Raw genomic sequence first — 26,447 nt, 5'->3', positions numbered from 1 at the left:
CAGTAGAAATCTTGCGGCAAATCTGATATGTAGATCAACCTATACCTGTAGTATATGTAAACAGCGTGGAAATATTAATAAAAAGGCGTGTAAAGTAGTAAACATATTGTAATTTTACATTTGGCAGCTGTTTAAAACAAAAAAAAACACACACATACATTTAGAGAACCTAATTTACCCAGCATCACTCAATTCACTGGCGTAATATTTATTAATTTCCTCTCATCTAAAATGGCTAGGCAAATATAAAATAGAAAAAGTCGAGAAAATACCAACACGCAATTTCCGTGCATCGAACGCGAAATATCCCTCTCACAACCGAAGATATTTAATTAAAAAAGCGGGCATTCTCAAAACGCGGAGACGCATCATTATTCTGTCAGCGGCAGTCGATCAATTAATAATTGAAATTCAAGTGCCGTTTCTTAACTTATCGAGCTATTTCCACAATAAATTGAATTCAGTCTTCACACTCGTTTAATCTCCATTGTGGAATTCAATAGTAGTGCTGAAATGAGCATCTGCATAAATATTTCATTATGTTTAGAAGTTATGGCGCTCCGTGCGGCGAATACGCGTGAGCATTCTACATCATCTTTATGGAAATAATAAAGAAATATGTAATAATGTTATGCCACCGTGCGTTGCCAAGTCTGAATGTTTTCACACAATATATAGTTCGTTTTTTTAGCATTAGAAAAAAGGTAAACAATCTAGACGTGTCTTTTTATTGAAAAACACTTTTGAAAAATAAGTATCGGCAAATATGTAACAATTATGAATCATATACGATCATTTACATTCTTCTGCTTTCATAAGTAATAGATACTGATTATTAAAAAGCGTTTTTCAATTAAAAATCATATCAATATAGTCTTTTTCTAAAAAAGGATCTATAGTTAGCTTCACTGCGTTGCTTCAAAACTATAATTCGTTTTTTTAGCATTAGAAATAAGGTACACAATCTTGATGTGTATTTTAATTGAAAAAATTTTAAAAATAAGTTACGGCAAATATGTAACAATTATGAATCTAATACGATCATTTACATTCTTCTGCTTTCATAAGTAATAGTTTTTGATTTTTAAAAAGCATTTTTAATTAAAAGATATGTCAAGATCGCTTACTTTCTTGCAAGTTCTTTCTAATGCTAAAAGAAACGAACTATAACAAGTTAAATCTGAACCTAAAGTAGCTGATCCAGGTGAATTTTTAATAAATTTTGCGCCATTGCAAGTTAGTGGTTCAATTACCACCTTTCTTATGTGACCTTTAGGTCTTTCCAGACATTACAAATATTAGAAAACTCATTCGTTTGTTCACAATATTCTCACTATTTGTTGTGTAAATATACTTACTCTAATGAGCCACATAACGACGGATCGCAAGAGCTGCGGTGGCGCAGATATCAACCGTGACATGACCACGACCACTCTGTCAAGAGTGCACGACTAAGAAGAAGAATGAGACACTATCACAGCGAACTTACACTATTCTTAAGCGTCTGACGCTTAAGTCTTTTGTGTCAATTTCCTTCATTCTGAATAATTTTTAAAAAACTTTACGAAATTTCTCACAATGTTTCACGGGAGACAGTAAACTGTTGAGTAATACGACCTGTAGAGGAGAACATCTGGACGTACGGCAAGCATTTTTGCCCAATCTTAAACTGAGACCTTCGCTTCTGGCTCGGTCAATACGGCCAGGAATCCGTTTAATCCCGATCGTGACACTATGCGTTCCCAAATTCCATGTGTATAAAAGTCTTAAGTGACGACATATAACTATTAGACATACTCTTATAAGGGTTTTATGTTATTCCCAACAACTCAATACTAGTTTGTTGTGAGCTCTGGTTTCATATATTTACTACTTATATGGAGGTTATCATTATATTGGTTACTTTGAAGAAGTTTAAATAGGAATACAGAGCTAGTGCGAGGTACGCTAGGAATGTAAAATGGTCGCCGTGGGATGAATTTAATAATAGTGCCATTCCGGTTTTGAAATGAGCGGTTTTCGCTGGGGAATAAATTCAATTACCGTATACCGGGTGTGGCCTGTAACATGAGCAAATAATAAAAACATAGATTGTAATCCTCAAACGGTGACACTTTTGTTCAACAACTTTTACAAATTATGAAGTATTTAGACTCCCTATTTTTCATACTTACAAAATAAATATTATATTCAATGGACGCCATCGCCAAGCTATATCATTGTGATTGACGTTGCTTGTCAAGCCTTAAACAACAAATTTCGCAATACATTGCGTCTTTGAATAACCTTTAAAGTGTATTAAAAATCAAACTACTTACAAGTTACATATTTTCAAAAGTCGCTGAACAAATGTTAATCAGTATGAGGGGTATAGCCTACAGTTAAATTTTTTGCTCATATTACAGGCCACACCCGGTATATGGCCATTTAAATTTTCGACATAGTTGCGTAATGTGCTAATTATCGCACTAGTGTGGTAAAGCAGCCCCATAATATTTACTGTAAATATTATTTTTATCTCCTTTTAATTCACAAAAACAAGGCCCTTGGCTCGTGGCCCAATCAACCGCATAATCTCATATTACCCTCAAACGAAACAGATATCTGTTAATTATACCAATCCCAAAACAATTAGGTTACGAAACACATTTGTGCCCGTGCCTCACCGGATCCGGTTATCCGTGCCTCTAACCGGTTTTATCTGGGATCCAATATGGCGGCTGCAAACCATTTCACGTCAATCTGCGCTTTTGTCACTGACGGGTGTTGGATGGAGATGGGGCTTGGAAAAATGGGTGGGGAATTAGATTTGGTCAATTTAGCGTAGTGTTTTCACTTTGCAATATGTTTTGTTCAAATGTTATTTAACAAAAATTTGTTCTGCAATATTTAAGAGGAGAATGCAGGTACATAATACTTTTAAGATTCTTGTAGCATTCTATTTGAAAAATTTACTTATACTACTACTTAGTTTTTAAATTAGGGTAATATTTTTGTAAACTTAAGTACGTAAATGCCATGTAATCTAAAGTTTAATTTGTCTTTGGTTTTTATTTGTAGTTTTATTTATTTTTCCTTGTATTCTTATTTTGTAGTCTCACAGTGCCTTGGGTTTTATTGTAATGTCGTGTCACTTATTTGAGTAATACCTAAAATTAAAATAAAAATGTTATGCCAAGTAATATATACTGCAATCAATGGCGTCATAATAATATTATCTATAGTGTACATATTTTCTAACATGATCATAAATAGAGTAATATCAATGTGAGGAAGACATTACAAGCTTCATCGCTTCTAACTCTAGAGTTTGTACACTTTCTCCACTTAACAGAAGGTAGAACAGAAGGAGCGAAGACCTTCCTTTGTGACAGTATCTTAGCGAAGTACGTATATAAATACGAGAGCTTTCGCTCTATGACGGTTTTTCAAATCAAAAATGTTATGTCGGTCTTTTCCACATTGACATTGGCCTTTTTTAAACTGGGTTGTCTCTGGTCGACTACCCAGTAGAGTAGTACGTAACGCAGAGGCCCTAGTGCCCGAAACAGCTCCAGTAATCGACATTCTCAATCATAATGTCATAGCAATAAAGTTGACAGCAATTCGAATATTGGGTCTTAACATGTCAATTATTGGGCTATTTACGCTATGATTAATTTATAATTAACAAATCATATGCTTGTTACAGGCGCGGTCGGCGGCGACGGAGATGACAGCGACGACAAGGAGAAGGAGGAGGAGGCGGAACGCGAACGACAGGAGGCCATCCGCGAGGCGGAGGAGAGACGCAAGGAGAAACACCGCAAGATGGAGGAGGAGAGAGAGAAGATGCGTCAGGAAATAAGGGATAAGGTAGGAATATTAATATAGGAGGTTATGCAGAAATATCCTTAGAGTGCTCTGAGAGAAGGAAGAGGTGGAACGCGAACGGAGGCCGTCCGCAAGGCGGAGGAGCGACACAAGGAGAAACATCGCAAGATGGAAGAGGAGAGAGAGAAGATGCGTCAGGAGATAAGGGATAAGGTAGGTTACTATAGGAGGAGGCTTTTGGCGAAACAATGCAGAAATATCCTTTGAGTGCTCTAAGAGAAGGAAGAGGTAGAACGTGAACGACAGGAGGCCGGCCGCGAGGCGGAGGAGCAGCGCAAGGAGAAACATCGCAAGATGGAGGAGAGAGAGAAGATGAGTCAGGAGATAAGGGATAAGGTAGGAATATTACTATAGGAGGCTTTTGGCGAAACCATGCAGAAATATCCTTTGAGTGCTCTAAGAGAAGGAAGAGGTAGAACGTGAACGACAGGAGGCCGGCCGCGAGGCGGAGGAGCGGCGCAAGGAGAAACGCCGCAAGATGGAGGAAAGAGAGAATATGCGTCAGGAGATAAGGGATAAGGTAGGAATATTACTATAGAAGGCTTTTAGGAAAAAGGCAAGAAGAAATAACGTGAGTTAGAAAAGAAAAGGTAGATGCGTGAGGAGTTACGGGAAGGCAGAAAGCAAAAAGATTTACATTAGAAAGAAACAACGCGAGTTGGCGGAGGAGAGAGAAGATGCGCCTGGAGATAAGGGATAAGGTAGGAATATAACTACAGGAGGCTTTTAGGAGAAAGGCAAGAAGAAACAACACAATATGTAGGCGGAGATAGAGAAGATGCATCAGTAGATTCAAGATAAGGTATGAAGAAGATACGACATTATAAAGTATACAAGTCTCTCTCTAAAATGTAACCAATTTTGTTTCATATCATATCAAATAATATTTTGAACTACGTTAGACTTATCAAAGTAATAAAATAACACATATCTACGTAAAAAACCAAAAGGTTATCCTATTTCGAGGTATAAAAGTAAATAGAAATACCAGTCTGGTAATAGAAATAGCACCCATGTCTGTGTTAATAACTGGGTAGGATAGGTATTAGATTTCACGCTCGTTATTGGACAGTGTGGGTGAAAATAGTTGGAAAATTGCGTAATATACTTTAGAGCATGAACGACTATTGCGTTATCGAAGTGTTATTTATGACTATGTTTTAAATCTTAATTATAACTTAGCTTACAGCCGGATTGAATAACTTTACGCAGTGCCAAATTGTTGATAATCTATTTATTGAAATCAATACAGTTTTGTGACTCGTGTTGAGGTATTGACATTGTGACGTCAAAGAGATAATAATTATAAAAGAGATAAGCAAAAGAAATGAAAACAAAAACTTAAATGAAAATATTTTGGGCGTTGATACATATTGGACTCTTTAAAAACGTGACTTGAATATTTAATTATGTTTTTAATTTTTTTACGAGTGGAAATATATTTGATCTACCTAACTTTTTGAAACATACTTATGTATCAGTAAAAAAACTTATGTGTAAAAAAGTACGACTTACTACTCACTCACCCCGTTGGATCAGCGTCCCAAAATGAGACTTGGCCTCCGACAGGCGTGGCTCACTCCGCGATTTCGTCGCTTTGCTACAGGTAGCTAAAACTCCATCCCTTCGACCCCAATCTTGGGGTTTGCCATAAGCCGCGCGTGGCGCTGCTGTCTCCACCTAGCGGCCATATCTGTGCTGATCGTGACAGACGCGTTTTGTTAGAGAGTGAGTCTTCTGTACCTAATACTATTATTTATTCTGTGCCTCCGACACAAAACAGCGCCACTTTTCTCGTATAAAGTAACTTATTGAATATTATTGAAACAAAATATGTGATGTATTTATTATACGAGTATATTTTTTCACCCGGGACGTTTGAACAAGTTTTGATGCATTGACAAAAGAAGACAACCGATTTAAATAAACACCGATAAATCATTTTAAAATAAATGAAAATTTTGTATAAACTCTAGGCACGTACGATGTGTGGTAACTAAGAGGATTTTGTAACCCTGGCATAGATCCAAAATGGAATGAACAGCCGACGAAAGTGCTTTTTTATCGAATGCTGCATTTTAGATGACTCCGTGCGATGTTTGCTCTAAGTAGATAGGGGTTTCTGTATCGCTCAGCTAGCTTTCTGCAGTTTTTTAAGGAATATAGTACTAGGTACCTAATTTAATGACTAGACATTTATTTACATAAAATATATACAATGGTACTACTAAACTAAATTAATAACTAGCTTAAATATAAAATAGGCCCTTGAGGTATTGTACAATCACCTGCAATAATATGTCTTCGAAGGCCGCACAAATATGAGACACGCTCTTATGGCTCAACAAATAAGACCGTGTCTGATATTTCTGCATTCGTTCTGCTTCGTTATGTAACATATCATTGCAGGTGACTGTACCAAGGATGCTGGCGGCATTTCCTCGAAGATATATCTTAAGTTAATTTTTAAATCAAATTTCACAAAAACATTTCTGCTTGTTAAAACCCTGTAGATTCTTCAAACAGGTATAAAAGCCACGTACCACCGTTTAACTGTTTTTATCCATTAATTTGAAGTTCCGAACGCTTGGCACACGGAAATGGGTCAAGCGTTTGAGTTATTACGCTTGCAGAGCGTTACACACAGGTTTGAGTAAAGGGGCCCATAGATTAACAGTTCGCCGGACGATATTTGCCTGTCAGTTGTTCGGAGCTGTCAAATTTTCCGTTTAAGTGACAGGCCGATATCGTCCGACGGACTGATAATCAGTGGGCCCCTTAAAAGAAATAAGCTCATACACAAAAATGTACAAAAATGTAATTTTAATTAAGTACGTTACGAGTATATTATAATAATACTTAATTATGATACATAAAATAATAGCTCCCTCTCTCTTTCTCTCTCTCTCTCTCCCGTTTATAATTCTTCTTCTTTTCGTTTCGAGGTTCCTTTTTCATACGATGGATGCCCAGTAGCCAGTAGGTACATTAAAGAAGCCTCCCCGGTTATAACTGGGTATGATTTAACTGGTCTGCAAAGAACAATTGTTTAAGTCAGCAGAATAATCAGATGGTCAGCAAGGTTAGATTGAGCAACTGTTTTTTTTTGCTGACCAAAATATTTAATGGCTGACCATTCAATTACTTTCCATTATAATCATATAATGGATGACTCAAAGTAGCTACGCCATATTATCGAGTAATTTATGTTTAAATTTTATGAAAATTTTATATTTTGTATGTGTAAGGCCTTGTTGCCTGAATCAAAATGTAAATAAATAATTGTGGGTATCCAGTTATACTGGTTACGAGACGGTCTCTCGTCCACACTTCACTAGGTATCGGAACGTACCCGTGGAGCGCCCTCTGTCGTAATTCGCGTGCAGTTAATTTGACGTGCGAGTGCCTCACATGCTCCACGTTTAACTTCAATTGGGGTTTAACCCTTTTTAAAGTTGTGCGCTGCTGTAAGTCGACGAGAGGTGGTTGCGTGAATATATGAATATAAATAATAATAATAATTCAGCCTACATACGTCCCACTGCTGGGCACAGGCCTCCTCTCAGGCGCGAGAGGGCTTAGGCTATAGTCCCCACGCTAGCTCAATGCGGATTGGGGACTTCACATACACCTTTGAATTTCTTCGCAGGTGTACGCAGGTTTCCTCACGATGTTTTCCTTCACCGAAAAGCTGGTGGTAAATATCAAATGTTAAGTTCCAAAAATACATAAGTTCCAAAAAATTCATTGGTACGAGCCAGGATTTCAGCCCACAATATGAATACAATAATGATGAATATAAATATTATTAATTTCATCCACATAATTATATGATACAATACTGTACAAATTTAATACTCTTTATTGCACACCTCATACGAAACAGTAGGTCCGGGGTTCAAACCCCGGTAAGGGCATTTTCGTGTGCTATCTAGAATATTTGTTCCTGTATGAGTTATGGGCGTTACCTAAGTATGTAGGTATTTATATGCTAGAGACCAGGACCCTATTTGACCAACGTGACAGGTGCGACAATTCGACAAGTCTCATTGTTGCTGACGTCACAGGCATCCATGGGCTACGGTTACCGCTTACCATCGGGCGGGCCGTATTCCTGTTTGCCACCATCATTGTATTATTAAAAAAAGTTTATTATATCGGAAAAAAACAGATATTTTTCGTGCTAAGTTTATGACAATTCATTGTACACATAATCTCTAATTCATTTCCTGAATCGCGCCGTAACTCCGAACAAAAAGTGAACTATTCAAAAAATCTTCCGGCGCCATTTGGGAAATAAATTAGAGATTCACTAGATATGAAATAGTAAAGATATGTGACGTCCCACGGGTAAAGGTACACTGGCGGTTGGCGATTATTAGCGCCGCTCCATATTATGCGCTATGCGACGTAAGCGCCAGCGGCCATAAGGTACCTTTTTCCGTGGACGTCACATATCTTTACTATTTTATATCTAGTGAATCTCTAATTCATTTCCCGAATCGCGCCGTTTATCAAAAGCGCGCTCATTTAGCGCAGATTATTAAGATATGTCCAGTTTTTAATTAAAATATGCTTTTGTTTTGTCATGTGCTGGTATTTAAGAGGTTTAGGTTTGAGCTCAGTGGGTTTTATTGTATACTCATTGTTTTAGGGTCCATAAAAACGTTGATTTCAATCGCTTTGTCTTGGCGGTGAAGATGGTTTATTGCAGAGACGGTTTATGTTGAAGATTTTCTTTGTGAGATGACTTTTTAGTTCTAATTTTGAAAACAGCTTATAGAACTTTGAGGGGTTTTAAGTAAGTAAATTAAATAACGAAATTATAAAACTTTAAACTTAAATCTAAAACTCAATAAGATTAATCTTAAAAATATACTTAATGCTACCCCTTTGCGGCATGGTGTCGTAGATGCTGGCAGCATTTCCTCGCTGTATCGCAATACTAATTCTTTGTGCGAGGAAGCTGCCAGCTCTGCGATCACCGGTGGCGCGTGGCGTCTGCTATTCTTTTCGACAATTCCTCAAACAGTGTAATCGCGTTCGGACCCCACAGACCAAGCATCTCGACGGCGACGCCAAAAGCTACGAAATTTTATTGGGGGCCGAGACCCTTATTTAATTCTTTTTAATTAGTAATAAAAAAATGTAATACTAATTTTGGCTTAAGAGAAAATGCGAGTTTCAGCTCAGAATCAAATTAGCATTATTCTTGTCCTATTCCATGTTTATTTCTAAAATAACCACTTGACCTGAAATTAAACTATCTACTGATACCTACTACTTGGTACGAAATTGAATGGTTGAATAGCATTCAATTTCGTACCAAGCCATTACCAAAGCAATATTCGTTTTACCTCAATCGAGAATTGGTCACGCGACGGAAATCGGGTAAAAAGCAAACTTAAGGTGTCATTCCGATTCTGACTACACCTACACACACATTGGTCATTTAATAATAACAAGTCGTTTATTTCAGATCACAAGCTCATAAAATTGTACCTACAAAACTTATTGACTATGTTACCACTGTCACTACCTATGCAACGAAAAATAGATAAAAAAAATACATTTGCAGCAATGCAGGCAGTAATATCGCGGTGCAATATTGCTGGTATAATGCTGCCAACTGCATTGCCGCAGAAAACGACAAAAAGGTCCTTTTTACGAGACATCTATTTTAAATTTGCCATTAACTGCAGTAATGCAGTTGCAATGTTATTACGATTGCATGGATGCTGCAAATATAAATCGTTTAATTCCCCGGATTTTAGAATTTTGCTGCAGCAGTGCAGTTGGCAGTTATGTCGCGCCGCATTACTGCAGCAGTAATACTGCTATATTCTGAATCCAAACGGCACCTTTACAATAATTACCCCGTTTGTCATATTGCAGTAGAGAAGTCATACATTTGTACATTTTATTGCTAAAAAGCAACAACAGTGCGTTCAGATTGAGCTAATATGGACCTTGCGTCCACGGCCTAAAGTCTTTATCGTCTGCTTTACGCTATTTGGGGAAAGGATGTATTTTATTTGAAAATGTCGCTTAAGGGGTTTTATTATGACGGCAGAAACAGAACTTTACTGTCTCTTCTCACGAAACTCCGCCTTAAAAGTAAACATTTGGAAGATGATTCAATTTTTTTTTTTATGTGATATTCAGCAAATGAGCGATTTTTTGGGAATCAAATTGTAAAAATAGAAATTGAAAGTGTAATCACTTGTTTTTCGCTATAAACATTTATAAAGGACGTCGTAACTAAATAGATAAGAAAGGTAGGTCTGGTAGGTAGTAGGTACGGTCGAAAGTATTAATTTCTGACCCATTTCGAACCTAGTCATAGTGACAATCAATATGATAGTCGCTAGAGACCTCATGCTATTGTCACTGTGACAAGGTACAATCGACGTCAAAATTATGTTTACACTTTTGCAACCGACTCCTTACTTCGACAATGCTTATAATGGCCGACACCGGGTCCCCTTGGAATTAATTTTATTTAAAGTCAAAAATACCAGTCTCTTCTGGCTTCCGCATCATAGTTATACCGACATTCACAGACTTTATGAGAAAGAAGATTTTTACAAGTTCAGCGGGCCCGCTCTCCGTGGGATTGCCAAGTAAATATTCTCACAGACCAAGTACTAAGCTGTTCTTTGAATTCCCTTTTATTCGTCGAGCCCTCTAATTATTCTGTTACTAACATATTTTTTGGCAAAAAGTGTTAGTATATCTTTGATCTCGACTGCACCTACAAAATGGATCATAAATTTAAAAAAAATCTTTAAACATTTTAAAGTCAATTTAATTACCTGTTGCATATTACACAGAATTTCTAAACTTACAACATATTACTCCAGCATTGACCTAAATTTCTCTCCCTTTGAACCTGCAGACCTTAAGTTGCCACCGAAGTCATTTCGCCACCGAAGTCACTTAGCACTCGGCACAGAAGTCACAAAGGCACTTGGAAGAACTAACTGGGCCCAATTATGAGCAATTTGAGCGCGACGAGGGCACGGAGAGTGGTAAAGTGCAGCTGCTCGTAAATACTTTGTAAGTAGGTACGTAGTTGATGATCAACTGCCCGATTCGAACTTTAAGATACGTCAATTAATAGACCTGGAAACGATATGGATTAGATGTGTCAGTGCCAAAAGTTTTTGTTTGAAGAAACGTCACATTTGACACTGACATATCTAATCTATATCGTTTCTAGATCTATTATTTGACGTATCTTAAAGTTTGAATCGGGCCGAATATAGTTTCTTGAGAAATTTGTCTTTTGAGACGAGTAAAAAACTAGTTGTCTAAAGTTACACTTGTAGAGTAATTTCAAAATTTTAAATTTATAAGTCACTCTGTCTGTTACCTCTTTCCACTTAAACCACTATAACCGAAAACTAACGTAACTAGATGAAATTTGGTATGGAGATAGTTTAGACTTTAGAGTCTCGGGGACGGAAATAGGATAGTTTTTGTCACGGAAATCATCATTTTACGTTATCGAAGTCAGTAAGGTTAGTCTGATTACCATATCCCGATATGATATACGTAGCTAGTGATTGCTTAAGTATCAACTGAAGTGTTATAGAAATTTAACATTTATGGTGACACTTCCATGCTTTGCCGTTGCAAAGTCTCTGTAGTCCTGGTAACTTTCTACGACATTTCAATCTCTTAATATGACCAGGAATACCGTTAAAATTCTCTGGGGCCCACCCTGTATTTAAGGAATACCGCTAAAATCCTTCGGGGTCCACCCTGTATTTATTTATTCACTCAGCCAGGCTATTAAGCCTAAATATCCTCCATATTCCCGTGCCTTCAGTGGAATGTCATTTTCAATCGATAGCGCCCCCTAGCGAGGGGAGGCAAAGTTAATTCTTGATCTTGTTACGAGGAGCGATCCGTCCGGTAAAGGTGTGGTGCTAGTGATAGCAACTCGCTACCGCTTGTGACATAAATGGGTTTTTATTATCTGTCGTACCGCTTGAATGTAAATATGGACGAAATTGTTAATTTGTCGATTTTGTACTAAAACGCGTCTTTATGTAAATGTCTGTTCACCGAAATCAAATAAGAAAGTACCTAGTTATTCTGTGAACTAAAATTTACATAGGTACAGGTGATAATATTAGATATATCTTCATATCCCCCCCCCCCATAGCACCCCCTTAGACAACAGCTAGAGAGTTAAAATTTTAGAATTGTACATATACCTACACATGGGCAGTTGTAAAAATATATGAGTACCCCAAAAATTTTATAAAACAAGTGGTTTTTGGACCACCCTAATATTCACATGTTTTACTAGCTGAATAATTCTTGATCTCAACAATTATACATTTCAATACGATCGGGATTCCCAATTATATTCATGAATTGGTGCATTACCTTTTTCTTAAAGAATTTTAACATAGGTACATCGGAAGTACGCACTTACATAAGAACCATTTTTTTTATTGATTCATAAAATTAACACAGCATTAAAGCAGACTAATACACTGTGAAATTTATAATACACAGTATTTTATACAAACAAAGTACATGATACAGTCTAGAACGGATAAACAGAACAAATGTGAGCCATGAATAGATACAAAGGTGAAGGGTATTTACAATAATAGGTGAATCACTCTTTAGAATGAATTAGCGTTATGCGTCTTTCCTATAGGCGTCATACAATAAATGGATTTTTAAGCCATATTTTCTTGCTTAATGCTCATCGTCATGTTAAAATCTAAAAAGTTATGTGATTAAAGCTTTAGTAGTTATGACAAAATGCACCCAAATTGTTAACAACCCAAATTACATATTATATTGTCTAAAAGAAAGACACCCAATTTTCAGAACTTTTTTAACCCTGACAGTAAGATCAATAGGACTTGTGTTACACATTATACAGCCATATTCGAACTTTAAGATACGTCAAATAATAGATATGGAAACGATATAGATTAGATATGTCAGTGTCAAACAAGTGTCAAAAGTGACGTTTTTGTTTGAAGAAACGTCGCTTTTGACACTGACATAATTGACATATCTAATCCATATCTTTTCTAGATCTATTAACTGACGTATCTTAAAGTTCGAATTGGGCCGATAGATAAATATATATCATATATACAAAAACATAAAATACCTAGATAACGTAAATGCCTAGAAAATATCAATAATTCAGGAACAAGCAATTGCCCTTACCAGGATTCGAAACTAAACAAAAATAACAGTAAAAACTGTAACAAAATTAACGCTTCTATTTAGTTCATAGTTACAATATCACTATCTACATTTCCGCACACTTGAGTCACAAAAGCACTGCATTTAGCGTCGAGCCCCGCGAGACCAATATTATAATTGCGTTAGCTTCGTCCGGGGTACGGTTGCGTGGAGTTGCTCCCACGGCGATCGTAGTGTTCGTAGTGTACACGGAACTCGAGGAAATATTGTTTGAGTTTTTATAACGGCCTGATTCGAACTTTAAGATACATCAATTAAAAGATCTAGAAACGATATGGGTTAGATGAGTCAGTGTAAAATGTGACGTTTCTTCAAACAAAAATGTCACTTTTGACACTGACATGTTACTTTTCTAGATCTTTTAATTGGCGTATCTTAAAGTTCGAATCGGGCCGTAAGTCGTTCGAGGTAATATTAAGTTGGAGAAATAGGTTAGTGAGGTATATGCAAAAGCGATTGAGATTTTCATTTTTCGCGGTAGGTCATTTGGTAACTTACATAAGTATACTATACTTAAGGCATACGATTTCCAATCTACATAGATTTCATAATTTAAACGGAAACGGGACTTAAATGCGTGCACATAAGATATTTATCCTTTTTTTTCTTATTTGTATGTGTCCCCGTCACCATGTCACCCGTGACCATGAAAGTAATATCACATTCGAGATGTCAGGTAAAATAATAAATAAAAGTAAGTGCACGCGAATAATGAGTTTATTGTAACTTATTTCTGTACTAATTAGATAGTCACTTTTTGGTGAACAAAATCATTGTGAATAAACAGGACTAATCTCAATCAGATTTCCCGTCGAATTGGAAGATCTGCTAAGCTGACAAGTGCTGATAGGTATACTGTACTTTCGTAAAAACTAATTCCTACGCCCATTCTTGGATTTTGGTTTGAAATAGGAATCCCCAAACTTTTAAGTTGCCCACTGATTAACAGTCGGCCGGACGGTATCGGCCTGTCAGTTGTTCGGAACTGTCAAAATTTTGCTCTAACTGACAGGCCGATACCGTCCAGCGGACTGTTAATCAGTGGTTAGGTTGTTAAGATAAAAATAAACACTAGAATACTTAGCATTAATAAATCCCCCGCTGCAATTGGGACCCAACCCGTTTCCACACAATTAAAACTTGCACTCAATATGGCTGCCATACAACTTAGCGCGTGAATGTCATCCTTTGCACTGAGCAACGCTCGCTCGGCTGTCATAAGCGGTAGCGGATTGCATGTAGCATTTACGCTATGCATTTTGGGAATGGGTATACTATGTGAGACATTCTATTAAAACAATTACTACTTTATTTAGCATATAATATACAGGAGTATGGTGTTTTCTGGTTACTCCGAGTGTCGAAAACCGTCAGCTAATCCCGAAAATGGATTTTCCTTATAATGGAATCTGATTTTCGGAGTTATCCGACATACAGAACTACGCGAATATAACTTACTCTAAAGTATTCTGTAAGAAGGGATCTACAAAAAAATGTAGCAACTACAGACTTATAGCTTTGATTTCGCACGCCAGCAAAGTACTTCTCCATATCATCAACACCAGACTGAAAGCTTTTCTGAATCCGGAGATAGCTCAGGAGCAAGCAGGATTTGTCGAAGGTCGTGGAACAAGGGAGCAGATCTTAATTCTTCGACAAATTATCGAAAAGTCTAGAGAGTTTAACATCCCACTCTATATCTGCTTTGTTGACTTTCGCAAGGCCTTCGACACCGTGAAATGGGACAAGCTCTGGGACGTTCTACTTCATATGGGAGTACCTAGCCACTTGGTCCGCCTCATACGTCGACTCTACGAGGACGGAACTGCGACAGTTCGAATTGACGACGTCGACTCGAAAAGTTTCCAGACACACGCTGGTGTTCGGCAGGGGTGCATTCTCTCTCCACTGTTGTTTAATATTTATACAGAATGTATTATGAGAATTGTTCTGGAGCAATGGGACAAGGGAATTTCAGTGGGAGGGCGGAAAACATCGAACTTGAGATACGCTGATGACACAACTCTTCTCGCTCAAACAAAAGAAGACATAGAACTGTTGTTGGAACGCCTAGAGACAACAAGCCTCTCCTTCGGACTCGCGATCAACAGAGATAAGACCAAAATGATGGTCGTGGATCGAGCGGAACTAAATCAACCTGATGTCTCCATGATTGGCAACTGTGAGGTTGTCCAAAGCTACATATACCTCGGCTCCACGATCACGAACAATGGTGGGTGCGAGGACGAGATCCGCAGGAGATGTGCTATCACAAGATCTGCCGTTGACAAGCTGAACAGAGTCTGGCGCAACCGCAACATCACTAAAACCACGAAAGTCCGCCTGATGAGAAGCTTAGTCTTCCCAATATTTCTTTATGGCGCAGAAACGTGGACGGTGCGTCTGAAAGACCGACGCAAAATTGACGCACTCGAAATGTGGTGCTGGCGGAGACTACTGCGTATTCCTTGGACTGCGTTTCGGACCAATGTTTCGATCTTGGAAGAACTCAAAGTGAAGGAGAGATTATCGTCGACTGTTCAAATACGAATCCTCAAATACTTCGGGCACGTTACACGAAACCAAAACTCCATGGAACGTCTCGTTGTCCAGGGACGAGTTGAAGGCAAGCGGTCACGAGGTCGGTCACCTACGCGCTGGACAGACCTGATAAAATCTGCGACACAAACCACCATAGTCCAATGTTCCCGTAACGCCGAAGACCGTGGCAAATGGAGGCACATTGCGAGGGCTGCGTTATCCACAATAGATACGTCTCATCATACAACCACGACCACTCTGTCAAGAGTGAACGACTGAGGAGGAGGAAAGTATTCTGTACCGACACCAGTTTTATCTTATCTTTGAAATATTGAGAACTCCCTACATACTTAAAAAAAATGATGATGCTATCAAGTCTGCCTATCATAATCATTATCACTCTTAGAATCAGAAATTGCGTCACTTATTTAAGATTTGAATGTTTTTTTAGTCATTACCTTTATTGACACATTTTGTGCACTGTACTGTATCAATCGCTCCCTCCTTTAAATTGCGCCTCAAACTTTTAACCAAACCTTTGACAAGTAACTGAAGTCGCTCGGATCCGCAAAGATTTGTGTTAAAACGCTTCAAGATTAGTTTAATTACTCGTATAATCATCTTGAAGTTTAGATCACGATATAATACGAAGTTAGTTCATTTGAAAAGTTTACTTCAATCGTGTTGGATATTGTTTTGTGATGTGCTTGAGTTGGAAGTTTTGTTATGGAAAGATTTTATCACTTATGACGCGGTTTTAGGTATTTCCATCTTGTCAAAGAGTGAAAAGTTGCTGTGATAAATGATAAATTGTCACGTAAATTTATACTAATAAAGACATACTAAATATATTAACTATGGCATCACGTTACATGTCATGAAACCCTTTGATTAGGTATACTTTTCTTTTGCTAAGTATACGTTTTATGTTATATCACATTTTAACAGTGCACATTTTTTGAAAGTCACTTGTATTTAAATTTCTTTGTTATTTTATACTTGTGTATGTTACAGTTTATCACCAATAAATGTAATAATACTGATTCTGATTCTAATATTTGTAAAGGTGACAGTCCATTTCTAACGACAGTTGCACTACTGTTGCGACGTTACTGTCATTCATTGTCTTGTTATTCATTTTACTATGTAAATTGACAATAACATCCACGTGTCGGAGCAGTAGTGCAGCTGCGGTCAGAAATGGAATGTTACCTTTATTTCGAAATTAAGTATACGCAGTATTTAGTTCATTCACTTTAGTACCTCCTTCTCGCCGCCTAAGAAAAGCCTTAAACTCCGTGTGTTTGCCCTCGCTAATAGTGTTTGTTTGTATGTTTGTGCGCAAACACATCCTAATCGGGCGCCGGCGAAATAGGTTGAGTGTTCATTCGTTACGAGCCTTCCTGTTAGAAAAGAAAGGGTTTGAACTACGGAGAAGATTTCCATTGTCGGCCTGATTCGAACTTTAAGATACGTCCAAAATTTGCTAAAGATACGACATATCCGATCCATATCGTATCTTAAGCAAAGTTCGAATCAGGCCGCGTGTTTCTAACTGGATGTAGCTGACCAAAAAAAACGAGGCTTTCTGTTCGACGATGTGATTGATTAGTATATGTTTTTTTTTTTCTAGAAGTAGGTACCTGCCATATAAAACGCTTTTTTTATTTATTTGTCGTTTAGAAAAAAAATACCTACCACTCAGCAAAATCACTTAGCTTAGCTGACTAATTCCATCATACTCGTAGAGGCTATAGGTGTAGGCGTAGAGGATTGAAAACCAAAGAAATATACGAGCGTATATTTCTTTGGTTTTCAATCGTAGGAAATAAAAACCGGGCAAGTGCGAGTCCGAGTTGCGCACGAAGGGTTCTGTACCATAATGCAAAAAAAGGCAAAAAAAATGGTCACCCATCCAAGTACTGACCCCGCCCAACGTTGCTTAACTTCGGTCAAAAATCACGTTTCTTGTATGAGAGCCCCACTTAAATCTTTATTTTATTCTGTTTTTAGTATTTGTTGTTATAGCGGCAACAGAAATACATCATCTGTGAAAATTTCAACTGTACTATCACGGTTCGTGAGATACAGCCTGGTGACAGACGGACGGACGGACGGACGGACGGACAGCAGAGTCTTAGTAATAGGGTTTTACCCGTTTTACCCTTTAGGTACCCTAAAACCATTTGCTTTTGATTGCTGAAACTTGAAAGCAACCTTGTCAACGAAATTATCAATGTTGTTCGTTATTCGAGAAAAACGCTAGTGGACGTTATAGTATATGACGGAATAGCCATATTGGCCTTAAGTAACAGAAGAAGATGGTTAATTTTAGATAAAAACATAATCATACAAATTCCATTTCATCTCTGATAAAACTGTCATTAAATCAAGTCGTAATACCACACATGTATATTTTAAACCAGAATACGCCGCCATTTTGTTTTATTTTTATCTGCGATTGAACAAAAGACTGATCCCTTTTCAATTAAATATTTCAATGGCTACCATACAGTCGGCATCCATTGTCTTTTATGATTGATATGAAAATAATCTGTTGGTAAACTTTGATTTCGTCATCCTTTTAGGTACCTAATCATCTCAGCCTATATACGTCCCACTGCTGGGCACAGGCCTCCTCTCGAGCGCGAGAGGGCTTGGGCTATAGTCCCCACGCTAGCCCAATGCGGATTGGGGACTTCACATACACCTTTGAATTTCTTCGCAGATGTATGCAGGTTTTTGAACCCGCGACCTCCGGATTGCAAGTCGCACGCTCTTACCGCTAGGCCACCAGCGCTCTAGGTAATACGTAATAACAATGGCAACATTGGCAACGGCTTGTATGATATCAGTTTTATTTCGTACTTAAATAGAATTTTTTATATTGTAATCATAGACTAGGATTCCTCTAGACCGAGTTTAGAGCAATTATTTCATGCAACGGATGATGCCAACGGGTGCGCGGGACGAGGTGAGCGAAGTCCCGTGCCGTGATTGGTCCGTTCAAAGACACGGACGTCACACAAAGACACTTTCGACTCGAACATGTAGTAAAATTACCGTATGCGTGGCAGAGGGAGTAGCGCGACTATGCTAAGTCTGGAGGATGTTTTGTCTGTGATTGTACTGTACCTCTAGTGTAAATTTAATTCGATAGCGTGACGTGACGTACGCGTTTGCGTTAAAGTGACATTCCATTTCCAACTGCAGCTGCAATACTGTTCATTTTACTATGGAAACGCGTCGCTGTCACTGTCAATTTCCATAGTAAAATGAACAGTATTGCAGCTGCAGTTGGAAATGGAATGTCACTCTTAAGGGGCCCGCAGATTATCTGCCACATTTGACACCGACATACCTAATCCATATCGTTTCTAGATCTATTAATTGACGTATTTTAAAGTTTGAATCTGGCCGTACCAGTTCACCGGACGTTATCAGCCTGTCAGTTGTTCGGAGCTGTCAAAGTTTGCGTTTAACTGACAGGCTGATATCGTCCGGCAAACCGGTAATCACTGTAATCAGTGGGCCCCTTTAAGTATTTTTGTATGGGATTTTGAGTTTCCAAAACGTCCCGCTTGGCGCGGTGTTCAAAATCCCATACAAAAATAGACAACGCAAACGCAAACGCTCGTCAGGCTATCGAATGAAATTTACACTAAGTTATGTAAGCGTTGAGAATAATTTTCCCGTAACAGTCCAGAGGGCGTACCGCGAATCACGTTCGATGTGTTGCCTCTCTGTCGCACTTGTAAATTCGTACGTGAGTGTGACAGGGAGGCAATACTTCGAACGTGGTTCGCGGTAAGCCCTCAGGCATAAAGGGCTATGACGTAGTGAGATAGGTCGTTCGTGTTATGGACGTTATCGGTTTTCCGACATTTTACAATTGCGTTACTATCGGCTCCTTGGTCACTGTTAACTCACGAGTCTCTCACTTTGACCTCTTGAATTGATAGAGAAGTAAAGGGCCGTCCACAGTCGCGTTCGCGGATTCGCGCACGAGTGTGGAGCGGGCTTAATAGCCGTTATTTGAATATTTAAAACTTTCGCGTTTTGAATACATACTTAACTCAAATTTATTTATCTCGTTATCGCTCGTTATAAAAATATGAAAAATATATAATTACATCCATTTCCGTTTTTTTATTTGTATTTTTTTTTCATATTGTGTAATTGTGTATTTCATAATAAAAAGAATATAGGTAATCAAAATGAACAGTCCGTCTCATATTTCAGTACGGCTACCATCAGTTTGGCATTGACATAAAAGTTATCGTAAACGTAATTTACTTTCTATATATCTCTTTCGCACTAATATATCACGACTAATATGTACGAGCGAGATGCATAGAAAGTAAATTACGTTCACAATAGCGTTTATGTCAATGCCATGATGGTAGCCGTACAGTGAGTTAACATAGTATCGCTTCTGAAAGCCATGAATACAATTTAATTCGGGACAAGCCCCGACAGGTATAATTGCCACAATACACATCCATATTTTATTCAGAACGATGTTACGTGCCATGATGGCTACAGTTTACAAAGGAATAAGGAATAAATAATTAGGCAATAAAGTTGTAATATATGTAGGACAGATAATAACTAATACCTTTAAACAAGCAATTCTGTTATATTTAATATTTATTTATACCTATTTATATATTTCGGGGATCTCGGAAACGGCTCTAAGGATTTCGATGAAATATGATATATGGGGGGTTTTCGGGGGCGATAAATCGATCTAACCAGTTCTTATCTCTGGGAAAAAGCGCATTTTTAAGTTTTTATAATTATGTTTTCCGACCAAAGCTCGGTCTCCCAGATATTGAATATTATATTGTAATCGTTTGCATCTATAGTGGTCTTTATTATAGCCAAAAAAATACTTAAATCAATAAATCTCTAATATTCTCTACCTTGATAGAAGTATCATACATTATTAAATAATACAGCCTTGTCAGACCTGAAATGGGCTAACACTAACAGGTTACAGCTGAAAGTTTCAACCTTCGCCTGAATAACTTATTAGGTCTATTCGACCCGACACAAAACGAGTCAAAATGTATCGGCGCGAGTCGTGAAATGAATTAGAGATTAACTAGATACGATATAGTAAAGATATGTGACGTCCCACGGGTAAAGGTACCTTATTGCGGCTGGCGCTTACGTCGCATAGCGCCGCAATAATATTGGAGCGGCATTAATAAAAGCGTAAGCGCCAAGGTACCTTTACCCATGGGACGTCACAAATATCTGTGTTCATGACACAAATAAATTTAATGTCCTTACCGGGATTCGAACCCAGTTCCATCGGCTTCATAAGCAGGCTCACTACCCAATAAACCAGAAAGGCCGTTAATTGTAACAAACCTTTGCGTTGGTGTATCGAAGCTTAATAAGCATACCCCGGCCGGCGAGAGCAAAAATGCGTCTGCTCCTAGTGCTTAATTAAATATCGACTATTCTATCGACATATGGATGTCGATAGAATAGTCGACTTTTAATTAAGCACAATTTTTTTTTTAAACTGAGCCATTAGTATTTGTTATTTATTTCAACTTGATACCTCCACGCGTTTCTAAGAATAACCCTAAAACAATTTTCTATCAACATAAAGTTATTATTTACACAGACACATTTCACATTATTATTTTTAAGCTTATATACTATTTCAATCAACTGATTACAATTATAATCAATTTATCATACTCACGGGAATGTTCGTAATAGATAAGAGTGAGTGACAGTTGTAAATAGATACTTTTCACATACTCGTAACTAATAGACCTCTTTCATATCATATGTGTATTTCGCGATTATAAACAACTACTATTTGACATTGACTCAAATCAATCGGTGTCAATCGTAGAAATTACATTGAGACAAATTAATTTACCATCATTTAATTCATTTATATTATCGACCCGCCATGCCACGCAATAAGAAAGTGTACTTGGATAGCCGATTACACGGAATATATAGAAGATCGAGGTGAACACATATTTTGTAAAAAATGTGAAATCACAATGTTAAATTTCAAATCTTCCTTACAAAGGCACATCAGAAGCAAAAGAAAAAATGCTAATTGTATATTACGAAAATTACATAAAATACTGAATAAATACAAACACTTGGTTTTAATTTTGTTTACAACAATAATTAATACTTCTGCATATCATAACGGTGGTCCAGTACATCGTGTTGTTTTTATCGACATCGACCAAAGTGTGTGTCCACGCACTATTAAGCTGTCAACGCATTTTTGCTCTCGACGGCCGGGGTATGTTAATAAGTATATTTTTAGGATAATACGTTTTGTGATGGTGAAATGAATGATTGTAGTTTCAATTTTTAAGATATTTTGTAAAATATGTGTAAATAAGAAAAATATTCTAAAAATTATTTGTCAGCGTACTTTTAGGCCACTCTTAGTGAGGCGGGTTGCCTATGCAAAAAGGTAGTAAACAACAGTGAATTGTTATTAATAACAACAACCTATAAAAGGGCGTATTTTCACAGGAATTCACTGTTGTTTACGACCTTTTTGCATAGCAGCAGATGCTTTGAAAAGTTAATGCCTTTCTAGGCTTATGCCGATGTAAATGAGTGTAGTCACGCATGCGTAATTGAAAGTAATTGTGCTAGGGCAGTGGCATACATAACTGACGGCTCGATTCGGGAAATGAATTAGAGATTCGCTAGATATGAAATAATAAAGATATGTGACGTTCCACGGCAAAAGGTACCTTATAGCGGCTGGCGCCGCGATTCGTATAATCAAGATATATCTTTACTATATCGTAACTATTAGTTATTCACTAGATATGAAATAATCAAGATATATCTTTACTATATCGTAACTATTAGTTAATCTCTAATTTATTTGCCGAATCGCGCCGTCATTTTATTGCACAGTCCCACAAGCAACTGTAGAAATTTATAGAGGGCGCCATGGTTACATTTACTTAACTAAAATAAAATACCTACTGCGTATACAATACTTTTTCTTCGTAACGTTAGTATCATCATCATCAGCCATAAGACGTCCACTGCTGAACATAGGCCTCCCCCTTGGATCTCCATACGTGCCGGTTGGAAGCGACCCGCATCCAGCGTCTTCCGGGGACCTTAACAAGGTCGTCTGTCCATCTTGTGGGTGGACGTCCTACGCTGCGCTTGCTAGTCCATGGTCTCCATTCGAGCACTTTTCGACCCCATCGGCCATCTTCTCTGCGTGCAATATGGCCTGCCCTTGCCACAACGTTAGTATATTGACCCCAAATCAATAAACACTAAACAATATTCGCGCTACACTGAGTAACACTTAGTAAGTACCGTCTGCAACTGACTTATGTATAACGTCTAATATACCTTTACTTTTTGGCTAGTTTAAAGCGGTATCCAGACAGGATCGGTCCCGTCCCGGCATTTGATCGAACGATTTGATCAGAAATGAAATCGGCGTCAATTTCCAATTTAATCACTAATTTTAGATTTATGGTGATATTAGAGCCCTCTAAATTGAAAAAACCTCCCTGGCAACGGGAATGCAGTTATTTTTTAGCCACCGTGTATAATAATCTTAGAAGAACAAGCTATCTACATTACAGCTATTATTATAAAACATGTCTGCCGACGCTACAAGCACATTAGCGCCCCCTACCCGTGTACCAGCGTGTTGCTAATGCATTCTGCACTTTATCTTTAATGGATTACGACTCCATGTCGCTTAATGGTCCTTGTGATTTTTATTGACATTGTCGTTTATAGTTTCTTGGGAGTTAGCAAATATGATATATTGAGTATGAAGCCTCTTGAAACATTTTCTGCGAGGGAAAATCTGTTTTAGATATACTGCCGTATTCGAACTTCAAGATATTCACAAGAGACGACACGTACTAGATCCATTCTAGATACGTTATAGTTTAGATATCAACTAGTTCTCTTTTGCAGCGCAATTCGGGCAACCAATGTCACTTTTACGTTAGATAGAGTAAGATATCTATTAGATGTGAATTGGATCTCTAAGTCATATCCTGTGGAAATCGTTCAAGAGTATCTCCAGAATTGACAGGTTAGATCTTAAACATATCGTTATCGTATATTGGTGATGTCTAAAAGATGTCTAATAGATGTCTATTTCAAAATCCGAATCGGGCCCATATATTACGTTATATTATATTACGTTTTGCTGCTCGGTATCAAGCTTCAAGATCGCAAGTGCATGACGTGGGTTTCGTCATTACCAAATTAAAATGGAATTGGGCGAGACATGGTTGCCAGGCAGAGTGATGGCAGATGGACTAAAATGTTAACAGAATGTTGGCCGCTTTCAAATGAAAGAAACGCCTGGCGTCTGTTGACTCGTTGGGTGGACGACATCCGGAAAATTACGGGTCACTTCTGGATGAGATTAGCTATGGACCGAGACAAGAGGCGTACTAGAAGAGAGGCCTATGCTCAGCAGTGGGCGATAAAGGGCTGATATGATGATGATGATTTCGTTTTGGCGTTTTCTTTCAAAGTTCAAAGTTTGCGTCTGTCAACTCAAATGCTCAAAGTCAACTGCGTTACCTATATAGCAATCTTACTTCATATAGCTTTATATACAGTGATGTACTGCTATGTATGACAAAAGTCCAAATTATGTATCATTGACATAATAAAATATGTATTTTATTCGATACAAAACAGTAAAGTCTGACAATAGATCAAAACTGCGTTCAAACCGATTCCCTAGATTTACGACTACAAAACTTAACGCATCGCTCAATAAACAAGTATGTAACGAACAAAGCACCTAAATCTCGCCGCCATTTTCTCTCCTGTCACCGCTCGATGGCAATTTTCCGGTTCGCGAACATTTCACACTTCGACGCGCGGTCGAGCCAGTGGTAACGCTGCGATGCGCGATCGAGCCAGTGGTAACGCTGTGACGCGTGTTTGAGCACCAGTGGTAACGCCGCGACAATACGTTACTGAGTACGTGATAGCCTAGCCTAGATGAGCCAATCGTTTATTATTAGACCAAGAAAAGTCTGCAGCGATATTGATAGCCCACGCAGTGCAAGTGTTAATTACCTATACGTCATAATTTCATAGAAGTTTGACGTTTAAAATAACACTTGCACTGCGTGGACTGTCAAAATCGTGCAGACTTTTCTTGGTCTATCTCTAGCAACGACTGTCATATTGGCTAGGCCCCCAGTGGTAACGCTGCGACAGCGTGTTTACGGCGACAGTCCTGTATATGTAGACCCCCATGATTTATATACTTTGAGATGTCATCTCTAATTGATATCTGCATTATGCCCGCATATAAAAGTAGGTACCTATTGTGATATCGAGATGAACAGATAACAACGGCCCGATTCGATCTTTAAGATATACGTCAAATATATGCTATATATGGCTAGATATGATACAGATATGTCAGTGTCAAAAGTGACGTTTTTGTTTGAAGAAATGTCACTTTTGACACACATCTAATCCATATCGTATCTAGCCGTATTATTTGACGTATCTTAAAGTTCGAATCAGGCTGCAATTAGGTTATTTTAATTTGAATTGGCAACAAAACCGTTTCCAAACAAATAGATAACATTTTAAATCCATGAACGCTTAATCTGACACATTTTAATAAAAAAAGGTAGGTAACTTGATTTTTCCCGGTTAAAAATAAAGTTTAGATTATAATTTTTCAATGAGTACCTAACTAGAATGTACGGATGAACATTTTCCACAGAGATAATAATAAAGAATGTCGTAGATACTTTTTAACATTTAATATTTATATTGGATACAATTAAAACTAAAGTTATAACTAGAAATAAAATAAAAATACAAACTATAAAATTTTATTTTATAAAACCATAAACATAATTAAAAACAAACTTAGAATAAAATTAACCTAAAATTATAAAACTACCTAAAAAACTAAAACTAATACCTAAAAAAATATATATAACATAATGTGGGTGATCTAGCCGAATATGTATATATTAGGCTAGATCACCCAGGTCCGAACCCTGTGGAAGGGTTCCCATAAGGCTGGCTGCGTTCCCCCTTTGGATGGCTATGCCGATCCGTTGGGCGAGGAACGAGCCAGCCCTACGGTCCCCGGTGACCTCAAATATTTTTTTTGAAAGTTGCCGAACTAGTTTATGGGCCCCTGGGCACCACGGTCCCAGAGTTTCGGCTGCAAATGCCGCAAATATATGCCGGTCAGTGAGAGCTATATATTTGCGGCATTTTGCTGCCTCAGCAGCTGCGGCCGCCGCGCCCGCTCTCAATGATGTTGAACCGAGGTGAGACGGTGCCAGGGTGTCCACACACGTTGCGTCCCAAATAAGGGCCCGTCCCACACTCCAGGGCACAAGGGTCATTCCGTCGGGCCTCTTGCCATCGTCGCGCGCGAGGCCAGGTGGTTCGAGAATGGCTGGGACGTTGGCGCTGACGAAGGCCCGACGGAGGATGTCGTTAAGGCAGGCATGGCGTGATAGGCGGCCGGCACTTTTAGAACACGATAAACCGTGGTGTCCAAGGCTGTCCACAAAAGTTCCGCAGGGGCAGCGATGGGGTGAGACAATGTTGGATCCTAGGCGAAGACCGACAGCCAGCCTGAGGGTATTATTGTCGAGTAATGTTCCAAAGTTGGAGGAGGGGAGAGCATGTAACCAGGAGCCGGATTCTCTTTCCGAAACAGCCAGGATGCGTGCTTTTTCCTGGCTGGTGGAGCAAGAGTTTAGGATGTGGGAATGTACTTGTGTGCAGATAGG

The 26,447-nt window shown here is 38.2% G+C and overlaps 1 protein-coding gene across 5 annotated transcripts in view; it reads left to right on the top strand.

Annotated features, from left to right (window-relative positions):
* LOC134675072 (complexin) overlaps positions 1 to 26,447 on the top strand; it is a 157,949-nt gene that overhangs the window by 108,960 nt on the left and 22,542 nt on the right. For 2 of the 5 annotated variants that reach the window (XM_063533229.1, XM_063533231.1), the window contains exon 2: positions 3,692 to 3,855. In XM_063533229.1, the coding sequence (XP_063389299.1) occupies positions 3,692 to 3,855 (164 nt within the window). Of the gene's footprint in view, positions 1 to 3,691; positions 3,856 to 3,914; positions 4,027 to 4,254; positions 4,394 to 4,542; positions 4,575 to 26,447 lie in introns of those variants that run through there. The other 3 variants (XM_063533232.1, XM_063533233.1, XM_063533234.1) reach the window with 3 other exon arrangements.

The sequence above is a fragment of the Cydia fagiglandana genome, chromosome 21, assembly GCF_963556715.1.
Source record: "Cydia fagiglandana chromosome 21, ilCydFagi1.1, whole genome shotgun sequence".
Lineage (NCBI taxonomy): Eukaryota > Metazoa > Arthropoda > Insecta > Lepidoptera > Tortricidae > Cydia > Cydia fagiglandana.
Note: the sequence above shows the minus strand (reverse complement) of the source record. Positions and strands in the feature narration are given on the sequence as shown.